General features: G+C 35.1%; 1 protein-coding gene across 1 annotated transcript in view; it reads right to left on the minus strand.

Moving 5' to 3' along the window:
• Nucleotides 1-3,072: 3,072 nt before the first annotated feature.
• LOC148942838 (dynein axonemal intermediate chain 1) overlaps nt 3,073-24,201 on the minus strand; it is a 49,750-nt gene continuing 28,621 nt past the window's right edge. Inside the window, exons 10-12 of the mRNA XM_089102372.1 lie at nt 21,022-21,250; nt 15,316-15,549; nt 3,073-3,330 (exon numbers count right to left, since the gene is read on the minus strand). Coding sequence (XP_088958498.1) covers nt 15,414-15,549; nt 21,022-21,250 — 365 coding nt within the window. The 3' untranslated portion in view covers nt 3,073-3,330; nt 15,316-15,413. The remainder of the gene's footprint in view (nt 3,331-15,315; nt 15,550-21,021; nt 21,251-24,201) is intronic.

Raw genomic sequence — 24,201 nt, forward strand, 5'->3', positions numbered from 1 at the left:
GGGGAGATTTTTTCATGGAGGTGGAGCCAGATTTCCTGGCACTACTTAAAACGATAAGGAATTAAATAAAAAAAACAATTTTTTTTAATTGTAAGTAAAGAACAACACTAAAACTTAAAACGAACCGAAATTATTACTTTTTTTATGGGTATTGCCCCCTCATCAACACCTTTATTTTTAAGAACATTATTAATTTTTGCCCAATTTATTTAAAAACGACTCCTGAAACACAAAGATCATTTAATTAGAACAGTAAGAAACTTTTTTAAAAGTGCCAAAAAACTTAATCTTGAAGAGAGAGGGGATGAGGAGGGGGCAACCCCTTCATATACGTAATAATCTCTGTTCGTTTTAAGTTTTAATGTTGCTCCTTATTTTCAGTGGGAAAAAAGTCCTTTTTATTTAATATTTAGTTAAATTGATTTTGAATTTTACATTTTTATAACAGGTATGTCAAACTGACTTCTGCAGGCTAAATAAGGCCACATTGTCAATTTTTAAGACCCCTCTGTTAAAGAATGTCTTGAAATTTCAGTAACAAAGTACATCCACTTATTTGCTACATATTCACAGGGCCTCGGATGAGTCCTGCATCGTTCTTTTTCGTCACTACCTCCCCGTTCTGGGAGTGTGTAGACCTTGTAAAATTCGATCCGGATGATGTTCTTGAATCAAACTTAACTTTGAATTTGAAATTGAATTTGATGGCAGAGATCACTTCCGTGATTTGATGGGCGGGAAAAACAAAGGTTTCTTAGCATCATTATATGAATAGCAAGCCAAAGTTAACAAAAAATCTAAATTCAATCACACTCGTTGGAGTATGCATCAAGAAATTAAATGCGAAAAAGTAATAGGGATTGATGATTTTTTGCTGTTACTGAAGCAATCCTGGGATTCAAAAGATGAAATACACCAATTATTAAATTAAAAAATAACCTTAAATCACAAGCTTGTTCAGTGATGCATTTGGCTTGAGTATTTGGCTGTCATGATGGATGTTACAAAACGATTAACTGATTTAAAATTTATCGTTGCGCGCTATGGAAAAACTTGTAATGAATATGTATGATAAAGCAAATATATTCAAGTGCAAGTTGGTTGTATAAGAGAAACATTTTTAAAAGAAAATATGATTCATTTTTCTTCATACTACTTGTTCAAATAAAATTCAAGGAATACTACATCTCATTGGAAATAGGTCATAGTTACCGAGAATCTAAGAAGTGAATTTGAAGCTAGATGTGCAGATTTCATATGCTTGGATAACAAATTAACATTACTATTTTATTTTATTTGCTTTTTTGTCTCCTTTTTATATGGCATTGATTGTATTTAACTTTTTCTTATATTGATTTAGTGCTTAATTCAAACGTATGCTTAATTCCCCCTCTTTTAGAGGACTAAGAGCCATTGATAGATTAGATAGTGTATTCATTGTAGGATTCATTAATTATGAATAAATCTTATCTCATCTTATTTTCATATGTGTTTCCAGCAGTAATACTACTAACAACTCGTTGGAATGCAAAGCCACCTGAGGCCAACACGATTACACACGCTCTTCTTCCAGCCTAATCTAATCTTCACTCTTAACCCCGCCCACTTCTTTCAAGTTTTGTATACCTCACTTCTTATGACCTTTTCATATACCGTTCGGGAACGACCTACTTTTTGCTTTGCCTTAGATGTATGGCTAAAAAAAATCTTTGGCAGTCTATCATCCATCACCTATAGACCTAAGACGTGACCTAGTCATCAAACTTTCCCTTTTTGTGGCCCTAGAAAGTTGGTTCGAGCCAGATTTTTCATACAGCTTAGTGTTTGTAATTCGATCAATCAAACGATTATTTATCCATACACAGTTTCCGTGGGAAACATATAGCAATCTTCCATAGTCTTTTGGAGCACCCATGTTTCCCAGCCATACTTGACCACTGTTATGATCGTGGCATGACAATACCAATGACAAGTGCTAATGAAAAGACACATTCTTCATTTTTTACCCTATAGATAGAGTTAATACCTAATAATACATAAATGGGAGCATTAAAGATTTAATGTAATTACGGTTTGAAAGAAAAATTCACGAAGATTGCCATGCCAGACATTTATAGATATTTACCGGTAGAACTTGACAAGCTAAATAGTATTTAATTGATTTCGAATTGACCTCGGGGTTTTTGAGGCCATTTCGGGTTTATAGCAATAAGAATATTACAGCAAATACTATTTCTCCAGGGATAATAAACATTGTGGCACTGGAAAGATATCCATTATCAGGCAAGAAACTGTAAATTAGAATTACTGTAGTATTAAATTATTTGTTTCTATTTTATATTTATGCCTTTTTCGTTCTCTATGCTTAGCTTAAACTCAGAAAAATTTTGCCTTCATCGCTATTATTTTGGGTCGTTACTATTATAATTTTTAATGTATCAATTATCAGGTAAAAACCGTAAATTAAGATTGCTTTTATATTATATTATTTGTTTTTATTTTATAATCATACCTTGTTCGCTCACTATGATTAGTTAATATTTTGAAATATTTTACCTTCATCGGTACTATTTTGGATCGTCATCATTATAGTTTTTAATATACATGAACAAACGACTAGATTTATACACACCCTATAAGTTACACAGCGGCTTAAACTTCTAACTTTGCATTTTGGCACAAGTCACGCATAGACTTAGACACCTGTACCGTTCCTGAAGCTAACTAAGATCTGTAGAACTTCCCTAGAAATGAAAACCTGACCCCAAACCCTACTTTAAACTTTTTATTACTAGATTGATTCTAAAATATGGCTCGGTTTGATTTTTAATCAGGGCGAGAGGGGGGCACATTGAGAGGGCTACAAATGACTTTTATGTTTTTTTTTACTGTTATATAGGATTACATAAATCAGATTATTGTCAGACTCTCATATTCTACTATCATATTTTAAAGTATTCTACTTTCAACACTTGATAGAGGCTTGTGGTGGCTTCATCATTACTTCTATACAACAGACGGTATTGTAATTGCAATATCTGATTGTTAGCAATGTTGCTATTAAACCCATTCTTTTAATAATTAACATATACACACACAAATAAAATCAGATAGGGTAGAAAACTCAAAAGATAGGAAGCGACATTGTATAAGGCATGGGATTCAAATATAATATGTTTACATCTCAATTCAACTTCCTCTTTTCATAGGCTTAATAGCTTTTTCAGTCGCTCAAGTTTTGTAACTTCTACTTCCATTCGTCTTTCTTCTTCAAGTACTTTAGTTGTTTTTCTAAGATTTGGCGAAAGCTTGTAAGTTCCAATAAAACCACTAAAAACAAAAAAAAATGTTAATAGTATTTTTGAAAAGATAAAAAGTTGCTGATACAGAACAGACCTAAGACAACAATTAGAGACGTGAAATACCGAAATGTGCCAAAAACTGGTCCAGTGAAATTCCAAAGGGGAGAAAAACTACAAAGCACTAAACATTTGGGAGCCCGGTTCCAATAACGCGCTTTATTGAGCTTGAGATCATGTTTAATATGTTTTATCTCCCATTAATATTTGAATTCCGTACATGTATATTAATTCAAGTCTGGGGAGACCAAGAACGACATTATAATAGAAAAATTTCATCACTTAGTACCCCATTTTTACCCTAGGTGGGCCCAGAAGGGGTAAAAATACCGTTTGTAGTATTATAATAATATAACAAATAATTGACAAAATACATAACTGAAAGGTCAATTGCTATGATTTTAAGTCTGGGAAGACTAGAAATGACATCAGAATTGGAAAATTCCATCGCTTAGTACCAGTTTTTACCCTAAAAGAGGTCAGAGGGGGATGAATGTTCAAAATCCTAATTTGTGCAGTCTTTGGTGGATGGAAAGGTCGTTTCTTATTAATTCAAATCGAGGGAGACACAAAATCTTATCAAAATGGGAAAATGTCATCTATTAGTACCCCATGTTAACCCAAGCACGGTCAGAGGGGGATAAAAAAAATCAGAATCTTAATTCGTGCAGTATTTGGTGGATTAAAAGGTTGTTTCCTATTTATTCAAGTCTGAGGAGACCAAAAATAACATCTTAATTGAAAAATTCCATCGCTTAGTACCCCATTTTCCACCCTAGGTTAGGCCAGAAGGGGTAAAAACAACATTTGAGCTATTATAATAAAATAATACCTAATTGAAATAAATATGTAATTGAAAGGTCATTTTCTAATTATTCAAGTTTGGGGGGAGGGGGCAAAAATAACATCAGAATTGGAAAATTCATTTACTTAGCACCCTATTTCCATCCTAAGCGAGGTCAAAGGGAAATGAAAAATCAGAGCTGTAATTTGTGTAGTTTTGGTGGATTAGAAGGTCGTTTCCTATTAATTAAAGTCTGGAAATATAAAAAATTATATCAGAATTGAAAAATTCTGAACATGATTTAGTACCTCACTTCTACCCCAAACGAGATCAGAGGTAGTTGATCTCTTTTACGGGGAAGCCTCTATGCCCCCTCTTGAGGCCCGAGATCATCTAAGGTTTGCAGTCAAAATACTGTTTGATTCTTCTTTAATTCGTACAGTTTGTTTATATTTTACCATCTATCCACTTTTTTTTAACGTTTTCTCTTTCCATTTTAATTTCTATGGGCACCGTACGGCAATGTATAGGAATATAGTAGGGTCTTAACGGCATTTTCTCCGAGTAAAACTTTACACGGTAAATCCATAACTTTGGGAATACAAACACATAGGACTGACAATTTGATGCTTCGTCTTAGGAGGCTGACCCTTCTAGGATTTGAGGGTTTGACTGTGCGTTCATTTTTCTTTAATGTAAGGTTTTTTCATACATTATTATTTTTCGGATTGAATGGACTCAGATTTTACGACCTCGTCTTAGGGCACCGACCCTTCTTGGGTTTGAGGGTTTGAACGTGCTTTCAATTCTTTAATATAAGTTTTTTCGTACTTTATTATTTTTTGGATTGAATGGACCCAGATTTTGTGACTTCGTCTTAGCGTGGTCACCCTTTTAATTTTTTTTGTGATGAAATTTTATGTTTTAATCAATAAATATGTTCATTTTGAGAATTTATTGAATAAAGAGAATATTTAAAACACTGTCAAAGTTAAGTTCATACTCCTTATTACAGGAAAGTTTAAAAGAGGAAAACTACAGAATGAAGCCTCCTTACTAGTCAAAGTTCATGCCCACCTTCAACCCTACAACATATAAGAGATGGAATTTTAATTTTTTACTGAGATTCCAAGATTTAACATTCCAATTTTTTGTTTCATCATGTTTTTCTAGTGTTTGAATTTTTTGTTTTATCAATAAGTATCTTCATTTTGAGAATCTATTGAATAAAGAGAATTTCAAAACCATGTCAAATTAAGTTCATATACCTTTTTACACGAAAAGTCTAAAATAGGAAAACAAAAGAATGAAGCCTATTGAATTACTCACATTTCGCGTCCACCTACAACTCTTTAATATGTAAGAGGTGGAAATTCAATTTTTTCTGATATTCCAAGATTTAACATAAAATTTTTTTTTGTATCATCATGTTTTTTTACAGTTTGATTTTTTGTGTTTGATATATACAACACATATTTTATTATGTACATCCCTATAGTACATAAGAGATTGATATTCAATTTTCTATGATTTCCATATTTTAACATTTCAATTTACGACTTCGCCTTAGGGGCACTAACCCTTCTAGGGTTTGAGGGTTTGACAGAGGGGTTTCCCACCAATATATCATAAGTGTATTACAGAAAAAGTGCTGTAGTATCTGTTGGCAAACTGTCGATGGTAATAAAACTCTCGGAATTTATCAGCTACCTGAGTTTATTGTAGTCAAAAGTGCTTTTATTAAATTTTCTGATACCCAGTCAACAACTAAGTTACCTACTAGCTGAGTTTAGTGTTTTTGTTTAATTCTCTGATACTTAGTCACCAATTAATAGACTCGGAATTTACCAAGTAGCAGAGTTTATTGTGCTCAAAAGTGCTTTTATTAATTTTTTTATAACTAAAACACTCAGAATTTACCAGCTAGCTGAGTTTGTTGTACGCAAAAGTACTTTTATTAAATTTTAATACTCAGTCAGCAGCTAAGACATTCAGAATTTACCTAACTTCAAGACATTTTGTTTTAACTTAGAGAATGGCTCTTATAAGAATATTTTTTCTTAATGTTTGCCATAAATCTTTTTTTCACGTTAATTTTGTCTTAGATTTTCATTAAGAGCAAGGTTAAGGAGTAAAAGATTGAAACAGACTTTTTTAATTGTGTTAGATGTAAGAACAGGAATTTTCAGGGACATTAACTGCTTTGAAGTTAGGTTCGTTTAAACAAACATAACTTGAAAGCAGTTAATCCAATGTAACGTAGCTTAAACTTCAGTTATGCTGCCATCTATAATTAAAGCAGAAAAAATGACAGCACTTAATGTAGTGAAAACAAGTCTCCATCTAAATTTTTAAATGTAAAACTCACTGAACGTTTCTGGATTTTTTTATGCGGCTGCCTCCTTAGTACTCTGTGGTTGGTCATCAAAAGTAGTTAGTTTACTGTATGTTTTAGATCAATATTAATTGTACAGTGAAAGGATAAACACTTACGTATTATTTGAAAAAACGTGAAGATGAAGTATTTCAAGAAAGTGTGTGCGCATGTTAGTGCTATTGTAGCATTGGATGCTGACAAAGACAAATATTTGAACTATGAAACAAGCACTAAGGTAACACTATTGGAAAGGTATTCGTGCATTGTCATGACAGTGAGTGAAGAGCGGCACCTTCTTGCTAGGGCTTGTGGTAACACGTTATCCAGTGATAAATCCTATCGCCACCTTTCAGGTCTCCAACGCTTTGAATACTTGTTCAGATACTCAGAGATGCCAAAGAAGGAATTTTCGAACATGGACACTATTACCTGGCTCACAGGTGGTATTTAATTCATCTGTTCAAACTTTGAAATAAGCAGATTTTTCATTTTGAATTGACTCTCATACTGCTGATAAAAAAAGAATTAGCACACAAAAATATTCTGTTTCATAGAAAAAAAAATAATGACCAGCATACACATACCATTTTCATTTCTTATTTCAAAAATACCAATAGAATGTTGTTAAGAAAAAAAATGCGTTCCACGGTCTAAAAAAAGAGTGCCCCAAACAAATAAAGGAAACAACAACGTGACGTAAGGATATTTTTATACTATGTCTCTGAAAATCTCTTTTCTTACATCTCACACCATTAAAAAAGTCTGTTTCAATTTTTTACTCCTTAACCTTGCTCTTAATGAAATTACAAGACAAAATTAACTATAAAAAAGATTTATTGCAAATATTAAGCAAAAACTGTCTTATAAGAGTCATTCTCAAAGTTAAAACAAAACGTCTCGAAGTTAAAAAACGTCACGAAGGAAAAACATCTCGAAGTAAAAAAAGCGTCTCGAAGTAAAAATAAATTGTCGAAGTAAAACAAAACGTCTAAAAGTTAAAAAAAACGTCATGAAGAAATATAAACGTCTATATTTAAAAAAAGCTCTAAGAAAAAAACGTCTCGAAGTTAAAACAAAACGTCCTGGAATTAAAAAAAAATCACTAAGTTAAAACAAACCGTCTCGAGGTTAAAAAATATCAAGAAGAAAAAACGTCTCGAAGTTAAAAACAGCTTCTCGAGTTTAAAAAAGCCTAAAAAAGAAAAAACGGCGTGTCGAAGTAAAAAAAACTCGCAAAGTAAAAAAAAGTCTCAAAGTTAAAACAAAAACATCATGAAGAAATGAAACCGTCTCGAAGAAAAAAATGTTTTTTTACTGCATCTGTGTAAAGGTCATTATAAATGACAATAAATAAAATAAATGACAATTATAAAGGACATTAAACTCAGTTAGTTGATAAATTCCGAGACCTTTAGTACCATCGACGGTGTACCAACAGATATAGCCAATGAACTCAATAATAGCAATGACGAAACAAATATTAAACTTCTGACTGAAACCATGTGAGAAAAAATGTCAAGAGAAAATATGGCTAATCATTCTATGGATTTGAAGTCAAAACATTCGATTTTTTATGATGATATTAAAAAAAATTTAATATTTTTGCAAGCTAAGTTGCGTAACAATTCCACGCTTCATTTGCATGCAATAGATACTGAGAGTCTTATAACTCCTCCCCGCAATGAATTCTATGGGTTTTATGACTCCTACCTGCAATGAATTTAGACGGGTTTACGACTCCCCCTAACCAGAGGAAAAAATCAGCTGTGTAACTATTGGAGTCAATGAACTATTGCACAATCGATTTCGCTGGCCTTGAATGTAAATTGCGCAACGAATTAACCCTAAGACACTTGAATTCTGTTGGGATCAAAGAACTTCTACTTTTTCTATTACGGAACAAGTCTTTTTAATCTTGAGCAAAGGCATAAAAGTTTTATGAAGTATTTCTCTACTTAAATGATACATCAATAGCTTTCAAGATGATTGGAATGTATGATACTGAATTTATTGGTTTGAAAAAATTATCTTGTGGTGTTATATTTGAATTTGCATTCTGTTATTATCTGTGGAACACGAAAAAATTGACTGTTATCATTGGAAAGTGTACTATAATATGTTTGAGTATGGTAAAAGCCTGTGTACTACATTAGGTCATATGAACAGACTGGGATTCTACGACCGAGTGATTTTACCATATAATAAGTGCGGAAATGAACTGAGAACTGAACAGGAAGAGTTCGAGAAATATGCAATTTCTTGGAGTTGAAGCACTGTACGTTAAGGGTAATATGCCTACACTTCAAAACTGTGACCCTAAAATTTCACTTTTCAATTTAGAAGAGTTTAAATGTACTAAATTTGAAGGAGATTGTCACCTTCCCAAAGAAAAGGTTAGATTCTTCGCACAGTGGATACCAAGCGACATACTTGATCGTGACAAGTGCACACAACACGGTAAAAACTATTCTATATCATGGAATCCTCGTTTGTGGATGTTTAATAGTGAACTTTAAGTATTATTTTTATGTAACTATGTGTTTTTTTCAAAAGAAATCCTTTTGAATATATCCAAGCCATAAATATCTTTAAGCTTAACCCGTATTTATTTTTTAGAATAGTTCAAGTTCATAGGTAAAATACTACACAAGGTATATCCCTCCTCCTCTACCAGGAGTCTGAGATAGATGAACAGGATTTTTCTTCCAAAGTCAGAAACAAGCGAATTGAACTTTTATTTCAAAAGTCAGAGACATGTCAGTCGGAATTTTCAGGGTTTTCTCTATATTTTATGAGAAACAATCGTCACATCAGGGACAAGTTTCAGAGACTGTTACCAGAAGCAATCGCTCTGCTAGTTTCAAATTAAGCTATGATGGATGAAAATATTGAAATAAAAACATCTTTTTACTGTGATTGTTTCATCTGTAAAGGTTGTTATCAGGATTTCACCAATTCTTTTGAGTCTAATGCAGCCAATTTGGAACACGTAGACAATGGAAAAGTCAAGGAGAATCTTGAAGAGATGAGGAGAAAATATTGAAACAAATGAAATCAATTAGAATGGAGCAAAGCTCAGTTTTATATTGTTCAAGTTAGAAACTAGTGGAAGAAAGGATGCCCTTACCACCAAAGAAAAATCAAAAGCACAAAAAAGGTATTGGAAAAGGCGGTAGAGTATACTAGAAAGGGATAACGAACAAACAAATAAAAGATGAAGAAATGCAGAGTCCCCTTGGAGGAATTCTTCAGATTTATTGAAAAATGACAGAGAAGATTCATATAAAAGAAATAAGGCATACACACATTCATTATGGGTCTGGAAGAACTCCAGTTTATCAATTTATGCCAAATCTCATCATTTTTGGCTCTTATAAGAATATTTTTGCTTAATATTTGCAATAAATCTTTTATCCTTTTTTATTTTGTCTTAGAGTTTCATTAAAAGCAAGGTTAAGAAGTAAATCATGTTTGTATTTCCACATTCAAGGCCAGAGACATCGATTGTGGTTTATTGACTCCCGTGCAATGATGCATGACAACACTTTTATCCATACGACGAAATGATACATGACACCTTTATAATTCATTACGGGGGGAATCATAAAAATCGTAGTCATTACGCAACTAATGCTTAAGGCCAGATAAATCAGTTATACAAGATTTCAGTGACTATCAAGAGTAACTTAAGGCTATACCATTGCGCAACTAACACTCAAGTCCAGAGAAATCAATTATGCAAGAATTCAGTGACCCTCAAGGGTACTTAGGGAATGGCCTTGATAGAGTTCGTTGATCCTCAAGAATGCCTTAGGGGATGGCATTTACTAAATAGTAAAAAAGAATGAAAATGTTCAGAGAAAAATTAAGATTCGCCCCAAAGGGAAACCACCCGAAGGCAGTTTTTGGCTAAGGCAGTTTAGGCTAAGCTTGTAAACCATCCGAACAAAGTTTTGTGTGTGTTAGTTTTGATATTACTCTTTACAGTCCTCTGAAGGCCCAGGTTCAAAAATGTTCCACGTATTTAATTCAAAAGTTCAAGAATGGATAGTAGGGACGGGTGGTTTTTAAACTAAAGGTGATATATAATATACAAACACACAAAATGCAATAGCATGGCAAGTGCATGAAACCTATTGCTTAGAATGTATTTTTAAGAACATAATAATATCATTGACTCGTTGGTCCATATGACTAACGCATCGTTTTTTTTTACCGTAAGAAATCTCTGGTCTCACATTCGATTCCTACACCAGACAAATAATTCATAAATTTAATGGTTGCGGTTGGACGTATTAACAGGATACTACACATTTCATTTAATTGTTAATTCATAAGATGATATGTGAGGGTTTCTGTCAATATATTTCTGAGAACCATTTATTAGCATCAACTTGTTAGTTCAGTTGACTAGAACGCCATTCCTTCGTCCTTAGGAGTCTCGAGTTCAAACCCTACACCTGTCAAATATTTCTGAAATCATCGGAAAATGCTTAGAGAACATCTTACATCATTACGCAATCTGTTGCATATGTGGAACTGGGATAATAACTCCCCACCAATGTTTTTTATATCCACACTCAAGGCCAGAGAAATTCATTCTGCAATCCAAAAGATCACACCCATCATCCGTTAAAGACCACACCCAATCGGATGTAAATAGGCAGCAATTAAATCCAAAAGACCGTACCCAATTGGAAGCAATGACACTGACTCTCTTTGAAAAGTGTATAGCGGTGGTGTTATCCACACAACACTACAAGGGGATGATCACTCTCTCCGAAAGGTGTATAGCAGCGTTGTTGTTCATACGACACTGTGAGGGGATATTCACTCTCTAAAAGTTCTGTTACTCTAAAGAGTACCTTAGGAAATGGCCTTGATAGAGTTCATTGATCCTCAAGTGTGCCTTAGTCGTAGTGGCTATAGCAGCACGTATATTCATTATGCACATTCTACTCTTGTCAATGTTTTATCAATTATCCTCATATCTTTTCTATAACTGATTTTTTTAACTCCTTCCTCAACTTCAATTGATTAAATTTACTCCTTCCTCAACTTGACTGAATGGTAATGCTGAAAGCGGAACAAAATTCTTTATATGTGTCCAGTTTTTACCTTTTTTTGTGATTTAGTCTTTTCAGATCAGGTTACAACTGGGAATCCTGGTACTCCAATTTTGCTTAGACAGGTGAAGAAACGCCTTTTAAACCCGTTTGCATTTACCTAAGGATACCACCCCTTTTTTACAGTATTTTCTCTTCTGCATAGCTAATTTCCGGTAATCGTACTGTCCTGCCTTAAGGTAGGGTTGAATCAATGCTACCCAGTCCTCTCCAGGCTGTCTGTTTAATTCCGTGGTTCTTTGAAAATTATAGATGTACACAAAAATCTTCATTTACTTTCATTGGTTGACCGTACGAATTAATTCAATGCCGAAGATCTTTGAGGCCCTTTGAAATTTCCATCCATGCCCTCCATTCTTCTCTGTCTAAATATATATCTGTTTCCTGCCTTCTTCCTCTTTTCATTCCCTGGCTATTCTCTCACCTTTTTCTTTTCGGGCCCAGTAATTCATCATTTGCATAAATTATACATGGTTACTTTTCTGGAATCCCCTGCTATGAATTTCTGATATTTGGTCTACGTATACTGATTTCTCCTTTCATTATTTTCTCTCATTCCATTCTCTGGGTCTATTCGTTCCAAATTACTTTTCTGCCTGTGTTTGGGGTTATAACAGGCGAGAGAGGAACCGAACAAATGTGCGAATATTGTTTTGATGGATTAGCTGGACTTAAAGTCACACAGGCAAAACTACCCTGTGACACACACCAAGAATCCGCACCAGATGCTGGTGGCTCCAAATGTAATTTCCACCTAGGCAGATTATGCCAAAAAGAATAAGCTTATATTACTTTAGTGTCAAAATTACGCGCTAACGGACAAATTCTCGCTAATTTGCCGTGTCAATAATCTCAAAACCTTCGAAACTGAAGATTATCTCTAAGTCCACTAAATCCACTCAAACTATTATCCAAATTTTACTTTTTTTCATCTGTTCCCCAACCCCTTAATATTTCAAATTCGGAGAGATTCCTCTACTTAAAAATCAATTCGCCCATCAATCATTTACTCAATTTATTCAACTTTATCTCTATTTATTCTCCAAATCTCAAAATTATATCATTATTCCGGCGATAACGGTAGATTTATTCGTTCATTTTTTCCACTTTATATGATATTTCATTAGGCTATACCTAACACCCTATCATTAAAGTCATCCTTGCTTATGCAATGCTTTTTCCCTAGGTAAAGCCAAGCTCGTCAAATTTTCAAAATTAGCAATTGGGTATTTAATTATGTTCTTCTCCATGCAATTTTTTGTACGCTACTATATAGGCCCCTTTATGCAGGCTGTCTTCTTTATGTAGGATGTTTTCCAGAGAAATTGCTTAAGGATTGTTCTGGGTACCCGACTGACTGACCGTATTTCAAACAATAAGTTGTATGAAAAATGTGGTTCAATACCGCTCTCTAGAGCTATAATGGAAGATAGGTTGAGGTGGCTCGGGCACTTTGTGTGGATCAAGGACGACAGATTGTCGAAGACTGTTCTTTTTGGCCAAACGTTTAGGGCTAAACGGAATGCAGGTCGTCCTCGTCTGGGGTGGGAGGACGTCATAAAGAAAGATTTGAAGGAAACGGGAACTTCGTGGGAGGGTGTAAAAAGGGAGGCTTTAAATAGATTGGGATGGAGGAGGAGCCTGCATAGCTTAATTGGCCTCAGGTGGCTTGGTATTGCGGTGAGTTCTTAGTAGTAGTAGTAGTAATAGTAGTACTATATAGGCCAAATTAATTCGTATCTTTGGAAATGCATGTTCGATTCACTACCGGTGTTCCGTTAGTGCTCTTAGATTTTAACTGCCAGTATTATTACCCTAAGGTCACCAGTGTTAGTCTCCAGTGCTGCCTGGATACGTGGTACAGCGATACGAGTGCCACTATTGATGGAGATAGGATAAGGTATCGCGGTCAAACGATTTCCTTTTTAATATTCCTCCACCAACATTCGTAATTTAATGGGCTGCAATGGTCAGTTGCCACTAATGTAAGCCCTCTGGCACCTCGGTGCCACAACCACTCTGACGCACCCGGGATTTTAAGACTTCTGTCCTTATGATTTCCGCACTGTGGTCTGACTACAGTTATAATCAGTAGGGATACAATTTATATACTACCTCTGGGAGGAGTAAGTGTCATACTTGGCAATATATCGGCCAAGGTCACACTGTAAGAGCCCAAATCATCAAGCCCAAGATTCGTTTTCTAAAACTGTTACTTTCCCTATGGAAAGATATCTCAAATAATAAATGACTCAATCTCTGTACCAACCACTACATTGTTTTTCTCTAGACTCTACTTAGGCTAGTCAAAAGAAGTCAAAAGTGGAAAGAAAAATAAAGCTTACTATTCAGATCATAATCACAAAATAAGCTAAAATCAATTTTGCTTCAAAAAGGCAAGAATAAAAACCACAACGAGACATAGCTTATGGAGACCAACCCATCCTAACAAATAGTGTATTTTGCATTAAGCATCAAGACATGGCTAATTGTAGACAGATAGTCCGAGTAATTGAGAGGCAAATCTGGGATAATCCCATTTTAGGATTGTATAAAAATTATGGCATTTCATTTTGTTGATAGATCCATAGACCCATTTGTTGATAGACCCATCCATAGGTCATTCCTAGGACAGAGCTAGGGTAGATAGTCATAAAATTAAGGGATAAAAGATTGGATTGATTTTGAGTTGTCGCGTGACGGCTACTCGTCATTCAGAATGTATGAATTAATCCTCCCTCTTACCCCAGTCAAATTTCATACATATCTAGTCGTTTAAAAATGCATTTTGGTTCGGGATGACTCATCCTAACTACGCAGTTTCTACTCAAAGCTAATCATCCAGCCTACAAAAAATTTACCCAAAATATTACACGAAAAGAGAAAACCGAAAATTACAAAGTAAATCGAAAGGGAGGAGTGAAACAAAGAGTGCCAAAAATGCGAAAAATGTTAACCTAATCGGAGAAACAACAAAATAAGACATTTATCTGGTTATCAAGGCCAAGGCCCCTAATAGCCATATTGTTCCAATTAGCCTAGAGGTCAAATAGGGATTGGGAGTTATGGAAGTTGCCATTGTTTATATATAAGGCTGGTTTTTGGTAGAAGGGGCCATGTTTGATCCTGAGTCTCCAAAAGGCTTAGAATACTAAGTTGGATATGTCAGAGAATGATTCGAACCAAAACATACTGCACACATATCAGCCGTCGAAGGGGCACTAATTATAAAAGGCACGAGATATAGTGGTTTTCTTTAAAACGAGCCCTTAAACAGCTCACTATGATGTTCAAGTGCCCCGCTAGCAGCAGGGAGAAAAAGTGACATATCAGTGCTACTCGTACAAAAAAATGATTTTCCTTGTTTTTCCAGTTAGGGGATTGTAAACCTCCTCTGTCAGGTTTTTGGTCACTGCAATTTCAATGTTATACTTTTTTTTTGTTTTTTTTTCAATCCGACACCATTCTTTCAGAATTTCTGGTTTTAAGGGCTTTATAGTTTTCATTGTAACTGTAGTGATGTTGCAGTGTTTAGGGTATAATCACTGGAGAAATGCTGAACTACATAAAACCTGAATTCTAGCGGAACACTTAAACTGGCAAGAACTTTTCAGCATGAATTCCAACAGAAAATAACATTTCATAGAAATAGCAAAGTTGAAAGCTTACCTCTCTTCGCCCACTATGATCAAAGGCTGGTTTTTATTGAATGCAATTCGGGTAAGCTTTGGTCTGTCTCGAGGAGCGAGTCTCTGAACACATATTGGCTAAAACTTTTTGACTGAAAGATCAAAAACATACACCTTCCCAGCGGAGCTGATTGTTGCGAGCGTAGTACTAGAATAGGGAGACCACACAACATCTGTTAGAGGGTCTGCCAACTTAAAGACTAGCAGAGGATTGCTGTTTAAAAAAAAGTAAATGAGTAATCATCTATAGTAGATAGGTAAAACTAAACTTGATGTAACTTATATATTTAAAATCAATGTAAAGTTCCAATTCTTTTGATGTATCTATTGGTATCAAAATTCCGTTTTTTAACGTTTCGGTTACCATTGAGACAATTCGCTCTTACTATAAAGTTCGTTAACATGAATTTTATTATAACAAAACTCTACGAAGTTCCATTGACAAGCTATATGTGGAAAAGAAAAGGAAAACAAAAAAAGATGCCTTTTAGGCAGAATGCTGTAGTAGCTGCCGTTTTTATTAATTTTCAAGCCAATATATTGCCCTTGCTGTTCAAGTCAAGGGACCTATATAGAGGTTTAGGACAAGACGGTTCTAATGGCGTACTTTTTGTTCTGATCTGACTCTATTTTTAGGAGTTATGGGTTGTTATATTTCTTAACATTGGATGTGATCGTCTCTGACTAGGTTGCTAGCTACCACTGCAACCCGAATTATAAAGAGACCTGATGGCAAACAAGCACGCTGATACGCTGATCTATGGAATAGTAAGACATGCCCCTCAAAGAATCAGGGAGTTAACTAAGTCCATAATTTGTTCTGTAACATAAACTTCATTAATCAGATATTTTAATATTCTACAGGGTCTACAGGGTTTTTATTTGTCTGGTGTATAAGCCGCCTAGCACTGGCTTGGACGAATTTGTTGAAGGTTTCGATCTGTTAATTTCTGGTATGTCCCGTAGTGGTTTAGATTTTACCTTCACGGGAGATTTTAATTTGAACATGCTAGATTTGAAAGGTGATAATTTAGATTTTTTTAATTACATGGTTGCTAATGATCTTTACCCTTTAGCATGCGTACCTACAAGGATTTCTAGTCATTTATCTACTTTTATAGATAACATTTTGTCAGCTCTAAGTTCCTAATTACCGGCTATGCTGATGTGAGTATTTATCCCGGATCTGACCATCTCCCAGTTATTGCGAGGATTACTTGTGTGCAGAAACCTAGAAGCAAAGCAAAGAAAAGGAAAGTGAGGCAACTGAAAAAGGCTAATTTAGATAAATTTGCGGAGGAACTGAGTACACTTAGCTAGGTTCCTGTTCTTGAAATAGCGGGTGATGTAAATGATGCGTACGACACATTCTGCTCGATTATACAACCCATTTACGAACAAAAATGTCCTCTAAAAATCGTTAAAGATAGGAAGGATGTACCCCAGAAACCTTGGATGAAAGTTGAAATTATTCATGAAGTGGAAGACAGGATTCATCTTCATGAACAGTACCTTAGGACAGAAAAAGGTAAAGATTTTGAAGAATTCAGGAGAGCCCGTAACAAGGTAAACTCTCTTAGAATAAGAGCAAAGAGAGATTATTTTGAAAAGAATTTTACTGAGACCAAAGTTAACTCAAAGGAAACCTGGAAAATCATCGGAGAGATGAAATCAAAGAAGAGCAGTTGCGAACCTCTCTCAATAGAGGTAGATGCGACTACACTCCATGATCCTCTACGAGTGGCGGAAGATTTTGCAGATTATTTCTCTAAAATTGGTCAGACTGTGCAACATGAAAATAACCAGAGTCCTGAATCCTCCCGCGAGTATGAGTTTCAAGATGATAGAGGGGACAGATTAGCCTTTGAGTTTGAGAGGTGTATCTGTGATGAACTACTTAAAATTGTTGGAAGCATGAGCTCCAATTCAGCGCGAATAGATGGAATGAACCTCCGAGATCTTAAGTCTTTTTTTTGTTTACCTTCTGCCTTGTATTGTTCATATAATAAATTTTTCACTAGAAACGGGAATCTTTCCTGACGGCCTCAAGACAACCATGGTTATTCCCCTTCATAAAGGTGGCTCGAGATCTGATACTGGGAGCTAGAGACCAATCTCCGTCCTTTCCCTTTTCTCACAAATACTTTAAAAAGTTGTTAATTGACGACTCCACCAGCATTTTACACAGCATAGTATTCTTAGTGATACTCAGTTTGGCTTCCACAAAAGTCACTCAACCACACATGTGGTGCTACACTTATGTGATTTTGTGAATCAGTGTCTTGATAGTGGACAAATACCTCTCAGTGTTTTTAAAGATTTTAAAAAGGCATTTGATACGGTTGATTTTAGTATTTTTATTAAATAGATTAAAGCTTTTAGGGGTTAAAATTCCATATCTTGTGAATTGTGGTGTTCCGCAGGGTTCTGTGCTGGGTTGCTTTTATTTTTGGTTTATGTTGATACTATGAGGTTTTACCTTCGTAATTCGTGTCTTACTTCTTTCGCAGATGACACTGCTATTTCTTTTCGTGGTGTTTCTGTGGATGAGTTAATTAATAATGTAAATATGGTATTAAATTATTTAAGTGTGTTTACTTCCTTAAGTATGCTGGCGGTTAAAATAAAAAAGAAAAGTTTTAGGGTTTTTAGTCGAATTGGTAAGCCCATTGATCTCGGTGGGCGAATATTATTTTTCTGGTAATTCTCTAGAACAGGTTAAAGGAATGACGTATCTAGGTTTTTACCTAGACTGCTATATGTCTTCGAAACGTCACAGTGATCTTGTGGTATCAAAAGTTGCAAGAGGTCTTGGATTTATACGTCAACTGAAGCAGTTCGTACCAGGTCGGGTGATGTTGCTTCTTTATCATAAGATTATTTGCCCTATATATCGTACGGCTGTATGTTATGGGTTAGCAATTTTTTGGTAATTTTAGGCGTGTACAGGTATTAGAGAATAAGGCAGTCCGTTTGATATATAGGGAAACTAGTACGTTAAAGAAAGTAATAATGCAGTAGCGTAGCTTGTTTTAGGAAGTTAAAGGTGATGTATGTGGGACAAGTTCGTGACTACCATCTTGCGGTTTTTACTTACCAGTGTTTTCATGAAGTGTGTCCATCCGCGTTTTCAGATTTTTTTTTTCGACAAAATAGTTATTATTATACAAGGAATGCGAATAATCTGGTAACAGTGTATACGAGTGGAAGTCGTACTGGATTGATTCCAAATGAAACATCTGGGCCAGGGGGTGTGGAATTCCCTCCCAGATAGTTCTAAGGTGGCTGAACACCTGCATTTTTTTAAAAAGAAAGTAAAGAATGTCTTGTTAGGGGGGTGAGGACCCAGGATTAAGAGACTGAAGATTTATGTTATTATTCGTTTTCTTTTGTCATTGTCTTCTTCTTGTTTTTTTTTTCTTCTGTGTTTTCTATGAATGTTCATAAGTATTTGTGAAGTGAAGTTTAAAATTTACTCATAAATTTAAGTTATTTTTTAAGTATGTGGAATTAGTTTGTGGTAACCGCCCAGTGCAAGTGCATTTATGTCTTCCCATGGGCGGTTACCTATGGATCATGTATAACTAGGTCGTTTTTGTACTAAAGTTATCTAATCTAATCTAGTCTATTGGTTGAGATAGCTGGCTCTCACCCAGTCGGCTCGAAATCGATTCCCGGTATGGGGAGTTTTTACTTAGGATTATTTCTTAAGGAATATAATTAAAATCATCACGTATATGATGATTCCTTTTATTACTTCAGTACTAAGGGCTATAGTACCTTAATGTAATTTTTGTATAAAGTGATTCTATTTTTAAATTTTTGGTTTTTTAATTAAAAAGGCACTAGAACTTTATTTTCCGATTGAATGAGCCATCTTGCAAAATTCTAGGACCACTGGGTCGATACGACCATCCCTGGTAAAAAAAAAAAACACGCATCCGCGATATTTCTTCTGACAAAAAATTCAAGATTCCACATTTTTGCAGATAGAAGCTTTAAACCTCCACAGTAAGGTTCTTTGATCTGCTGAATCTGATGAATTGATTTTCATTAATTCCATGACTTTTAGGGGGTGTTTTCCCCTTTTTTGAAATTAAGGCAAATTTTCTCAGACTCGTAACTGTTTATCGGTAAAAGTAAACTTGTTGAAACTGATATATTTAAAATCAGCATAAAAATCCGATTCTTTTGACGTATCTGTTGATATTAAAATTCAATATTTAGGATTTGGGTTACTATTGAGACGAGCAACTCTTACTACACAGTTCGTTAACACGAACTGTTTGATTTATGTATTAAAATAATCATCTATGTAATGATTCCTTTATTACTTCAATTACTATTCAATTACCAGTGCCGAGCTAGCTACGGAGGAAAAATAACGTAAAACAGAAAAAAATATACTTCCCATTTAGAATCTATTAGGTTGCAGCGACTTTCCTTGTTTTTTTTCAAGCCATAGGATTTTCCTTGTGGTTGAAACCAAGGAACTGCAAATTTCCTGTCAAGGAATTTTTTGTCAGGGCATTCTAATGGTGCACTTTATGTTTTGATTTGACACCCTTTTTAGTGTTTTCAGGCTATTTCTTTTGTTATTATGGGACGTGTTAGTCTTTTACTAGGTTGCAGCTACCGCTGCAACCACGAACATCCATTAAGAAAATTCTCAAAAAGTTATTAATTTTTGGTTAGTATGAGCAGTGGTTCATCCTAGCCCTGGTCTATTTCATGACCGAATGTAACGAAAAGAAAAAATTGTTTGGTTTTCCCTTAGCAGGAACTAGTAGGGAATGAACTGAGTTTTCATCGCTGTTATCCAAGACAGGCTTTAAAGTATATTAGGCTTATTTCCTTTAATGCATTCCAACTGATCTTCTTTCACATTCTGCAATTTGCAGCTTCCTCTTCAGAGCATGGCCTAGCTCTTGTATCGTATATTTTGTAAGTCATTTATGGTTGCAATCTATAATTATGGTGCCATTCATCATCTTGTGTGCAAAATGCTACTTTTTGCCAAAAAAGCGATTTTATTTTAAACATTGTTTTGTTAATTATAAAATCGAGTAGATGTAGCAATTTTCTTTAAACATACTCCCTTAAACAGCTCCCAATGATGTTTTAGTGCCCCCTTAGCTGTGGAGAATGCAAAACGGAAAAACGTGGACACTGATAGTGATTCCCATGGCATGAAAGAGATTGTCCTTGATGTTCAAGCCAAGGGACTGTAAGTTTCCTGTACAGGGTTTCCGGCCAAGGTGGGTACAATGGTGAAGTGCACCGGCCAAGTGGTGAACTTTGTGTTTTGACCCAATGCCGTTTTTAGTTGGCTTCAGGGTATTTTTTTTTTTTTTTTTTTACTACGGGCCGTGGTTTGTCCTTTGCTAGGGTGAGATCTATCGACAACCATGATGCAACAATATGGATGTTTTTAGAGGTTTTAAACCCTTTTTGCTCTTTTAGTAACACATATGTTATCATGTTGTTGCAGCTATGACCCAGAGTTCATTTGGGAAAGAAAAAACTAAATTCCGAACTACTGAAAGGTTAAAAGTGGTCTACTTTGAGCCCCACTTTCGCAGAAAAATTATGAGAGCAGAGTACGTTCATTTGCTTTCAGAATTTTCCTTCTTCACTAAGGCAAAGAGGAAGAAAGTATTGATATAAACGAAACAATATACTACACCTTTGCTTGTTATCCCAAATTTTTAAAGAGGAATCATAGGAAGTTGTTGCAAAAAAATTGATATGAAATGGATTCCACTGTAGGCTTGTAATTGGAAGATGATGCCCTAAGTAGGGTTTCGAAGGTGTTACATCAGACTCAAGGCTTATGAAATATATTAGTCCTTCGGTTGTTCCAACTATTATCAAGCTTGAATCGCGCGGATGAACAGACACACAACTACAGCTACCTACATATATGAATAAAATGTCAATATTGTGAATTTGGGTGGATTTTCGTCACCATTTGCAACAATATTAAGATGGAATTCAAATTTTTTTAATGCATGGGTAATCTAGATTGTTTTAAGCATGTAAAAAGAGGTATTTAGGTCTGTATTCTCTCTCTTCCCTACATCTTGAGACTAAAAAATTCCTTCATTTTCCCTATAAACCGTCTATAATTATTTAACTTCCTAAGGTATGCCCTAAGTCCTTCAAAAAAGTCTCGCCAAAGCTGATGCCTACAAACTATGAAAGACAAAAATGTAAATTACCTTGTTGAATGAAAACCTTTGCCATGCGTTTATTTTAATAAATAATTATTTATAATTCAATAAGATTATTTTCTACAATAGGATTGCGAAACCTAAGCAGTCTTTTTTCTAACCAAATTCACAGAAAAAAGAGATAGTAGGAGAAACATATTTTTTTTTTCGTTCGATACGATCGCCCGGGGGAGAAAAAGAAAAAAAAACACACATTCGTGATTTTTGTTCTACTAAAAAACACAAAATTTTTGTAGAGAGAAGCTTGAAACCTCTCAAGGAGGATTCTCTGATACGCTGTATCTGACGGTGTATTTTGATTGAGATTACTTGACTTCTTGGGAGTGTTTCCTCCATACCACTTTAAAATATCAAACTTGTAGATTTTGATGGGTAGCAAAAACTTGAAATTGTTTACACATTTGGAATTCGCATAAACGACATTTCTTTTGATATTGTTATCAAAATTTCTTTTTATAGATTTCGGTTATTATTGGGCCGACTGGCTCCTTAAATATATATTGTTATCACGAACTTCTTGATTATTAGAATTTTAGAGCCTAATTATGATGTTTTCCGCCCTTTTAGGCTGAAGCTAACAACAAATAATTAAAAGCCAAGAGTAATAATTGAGTTCTGGAACCCATTTATAGATACTATTAACGAAATCTGGTAAAAATGAAGGCTAGATTAAAATTAGAAAGTTTACCTAAGACGCCTAGGTAAGCCTGAAGGAAAACAGGGTAGTCAAACAGGTGCGTCAACTGGAGTCGGTAGAGGGAGAGGGACAGGGGGTGGGATTTGCCCCCAATATTTTATTTTCATTGAAAAATGCTGTTTTTTGGTATTTTCACTGAAATCAACAAAAGTATATCCCAGAATTTAAACATCAAATTTCGTCCTTCCCACGCCTATACATTTTTTGAATTGAAGCCAGTGTAGCCAAGCAAAGTTATCGCATCTTTTCGAGCTTACTTTTCATTAATTAAAAAAACTTTTCCACGAAAGAAGTTTTTCAAAGAAAAGTAAAGAACTCCATTAAACAAAAAATGAGCAAAAATAAAATCAAACAATCTACCAAGCGTGAAACTACCACAAATCAGCATCGATAAATAAATGAAACCCTAAACCCATTTTGAATTGAAGTTATCAAGTATTTTGCAATAGGTTGCATAGGTTGCATCAAAACGCTGGGTAATTGTAGACAGAGAAAAGCCAAGACAGATCGTCCAAGTAATTGAGAGGCAAATGTTTAAATGGCTGGGGCACGGGTAAATGGCAGGAGTATGCATGACTCTCTTATTGGAAACATACTTGTCAGGTTAGTTGGGCTCAAAACCCCTATGCCTTCCCAAGGCCAGAACGTAATTTGCACTTTACTGAAAAAAATATAAATGCTTTTACTTTTATAACTTTAATAAATCAAATAATATTAAGATTTTGATTACTAAATATCAGTATATGTCTATTAAACTGAAAATGTACATTCGTTCGTATTTTTTTTCAGTAAAGTGCAAATTATGTTCTGGCCTTGGGAAGGCATAGGGGTTTTGAGCCCAACTGGCACAAAACCCTTGGAACAAAATGGCTATCTCAAATTTTTGATTGGACGTGTTCGGGGACATGGTGGGCGTGAGAGGGGGTTAGTTGCTCTCCAATCACTTTTGACTATTAAAAAGGGCACTAGCCCTTTGAATTTCCAATCGAATGAGCCCTTTTTCAATTTTCTACGACAAACATTTCAATACAAACCTTATATGACCCCAGAGTATAATTTATAACCCTTTCCCTGAAGACTCTGGGGGGGGGGGTCCTGCTCAAAGTTATAATTTCCTGAACTTTAAACTTCGTGGAATAAAATGGCTAATAAAATGGCAATCAAAAAATTTTTATTGGATATGTTTGGGAAAATGGTGGGCGTGGAAGGGGTGTTAATTGCCTTCCAATCACTTTCGACTATTAAAAAGGGCACTAGCCATTTTGATTTCCAATCGAATGAGCCCATTTTCAAGCTTCTACGACGCCGCGTTCATTAAAAACCTTAGATGCCCCCAGGGCATAACTTACAACCCTTGCCCTGAGGGCCGTGGGGGATTGTCCTCCTCAAAAACATAATTTCTATTTGGAAATCTACAACACTGAACAAAATGGCTATCTAAAAATTTTGATTGGATGTGTTTGGGGAAATAGTGGGCGAGAGAGGGGGGCTATTTGCTCTCAAATCACTTTTGACAATTAAAAAGGGCACTATACCTTTGAATTTCTAATCGAATGAGCCCTTTTTCAAGTTTCTACGACAAAGACTTCAATAAAAACTTATATGCCCCCAGGGTATAACTTATAACCCTTGCTCTGAAGACTGTGGGGGGAGTGTCCTGCTCAAAGGTATAATTTCCTGAACTTTAACTGCGTGGAACAAAATGGCTATCTCAAAATTTTGATTGGATGTGTTCGTGGGAATGGTGGGTGTAAAAGGGGTGTTAGTTGCCTTCCAATTACTTTCGACTATTAAAAAGGGCAAAAGCCATTTCAATTTCTAATCGAATGAGCCATTTTTTGAAGTTTCTACGACAACGCGTTCTGTAAAAACTTTATATGCCCCCAGGGCATAACTTACAACCCTTGTCCTAAGGGCTCTGAGGGGGTTGTCATCC

Source organism: Artemia sp. Qi Xiang Cuo, chromosome 16 (genome assembly GCF_049724085.1).
Source record: "Artemia sp. Qi Xiang Cuo chromosome 16, ASM4972408v1, whole genome shotgun sequence".
In the NCBI taxonomy this organism is placed as follows: Eukaryota; Metazoa; Arthropoda; class Branchiopoda; order Anostraca; family Artemiidae; genus Artemia; species Artemia sp. Qi Xiang Cuo.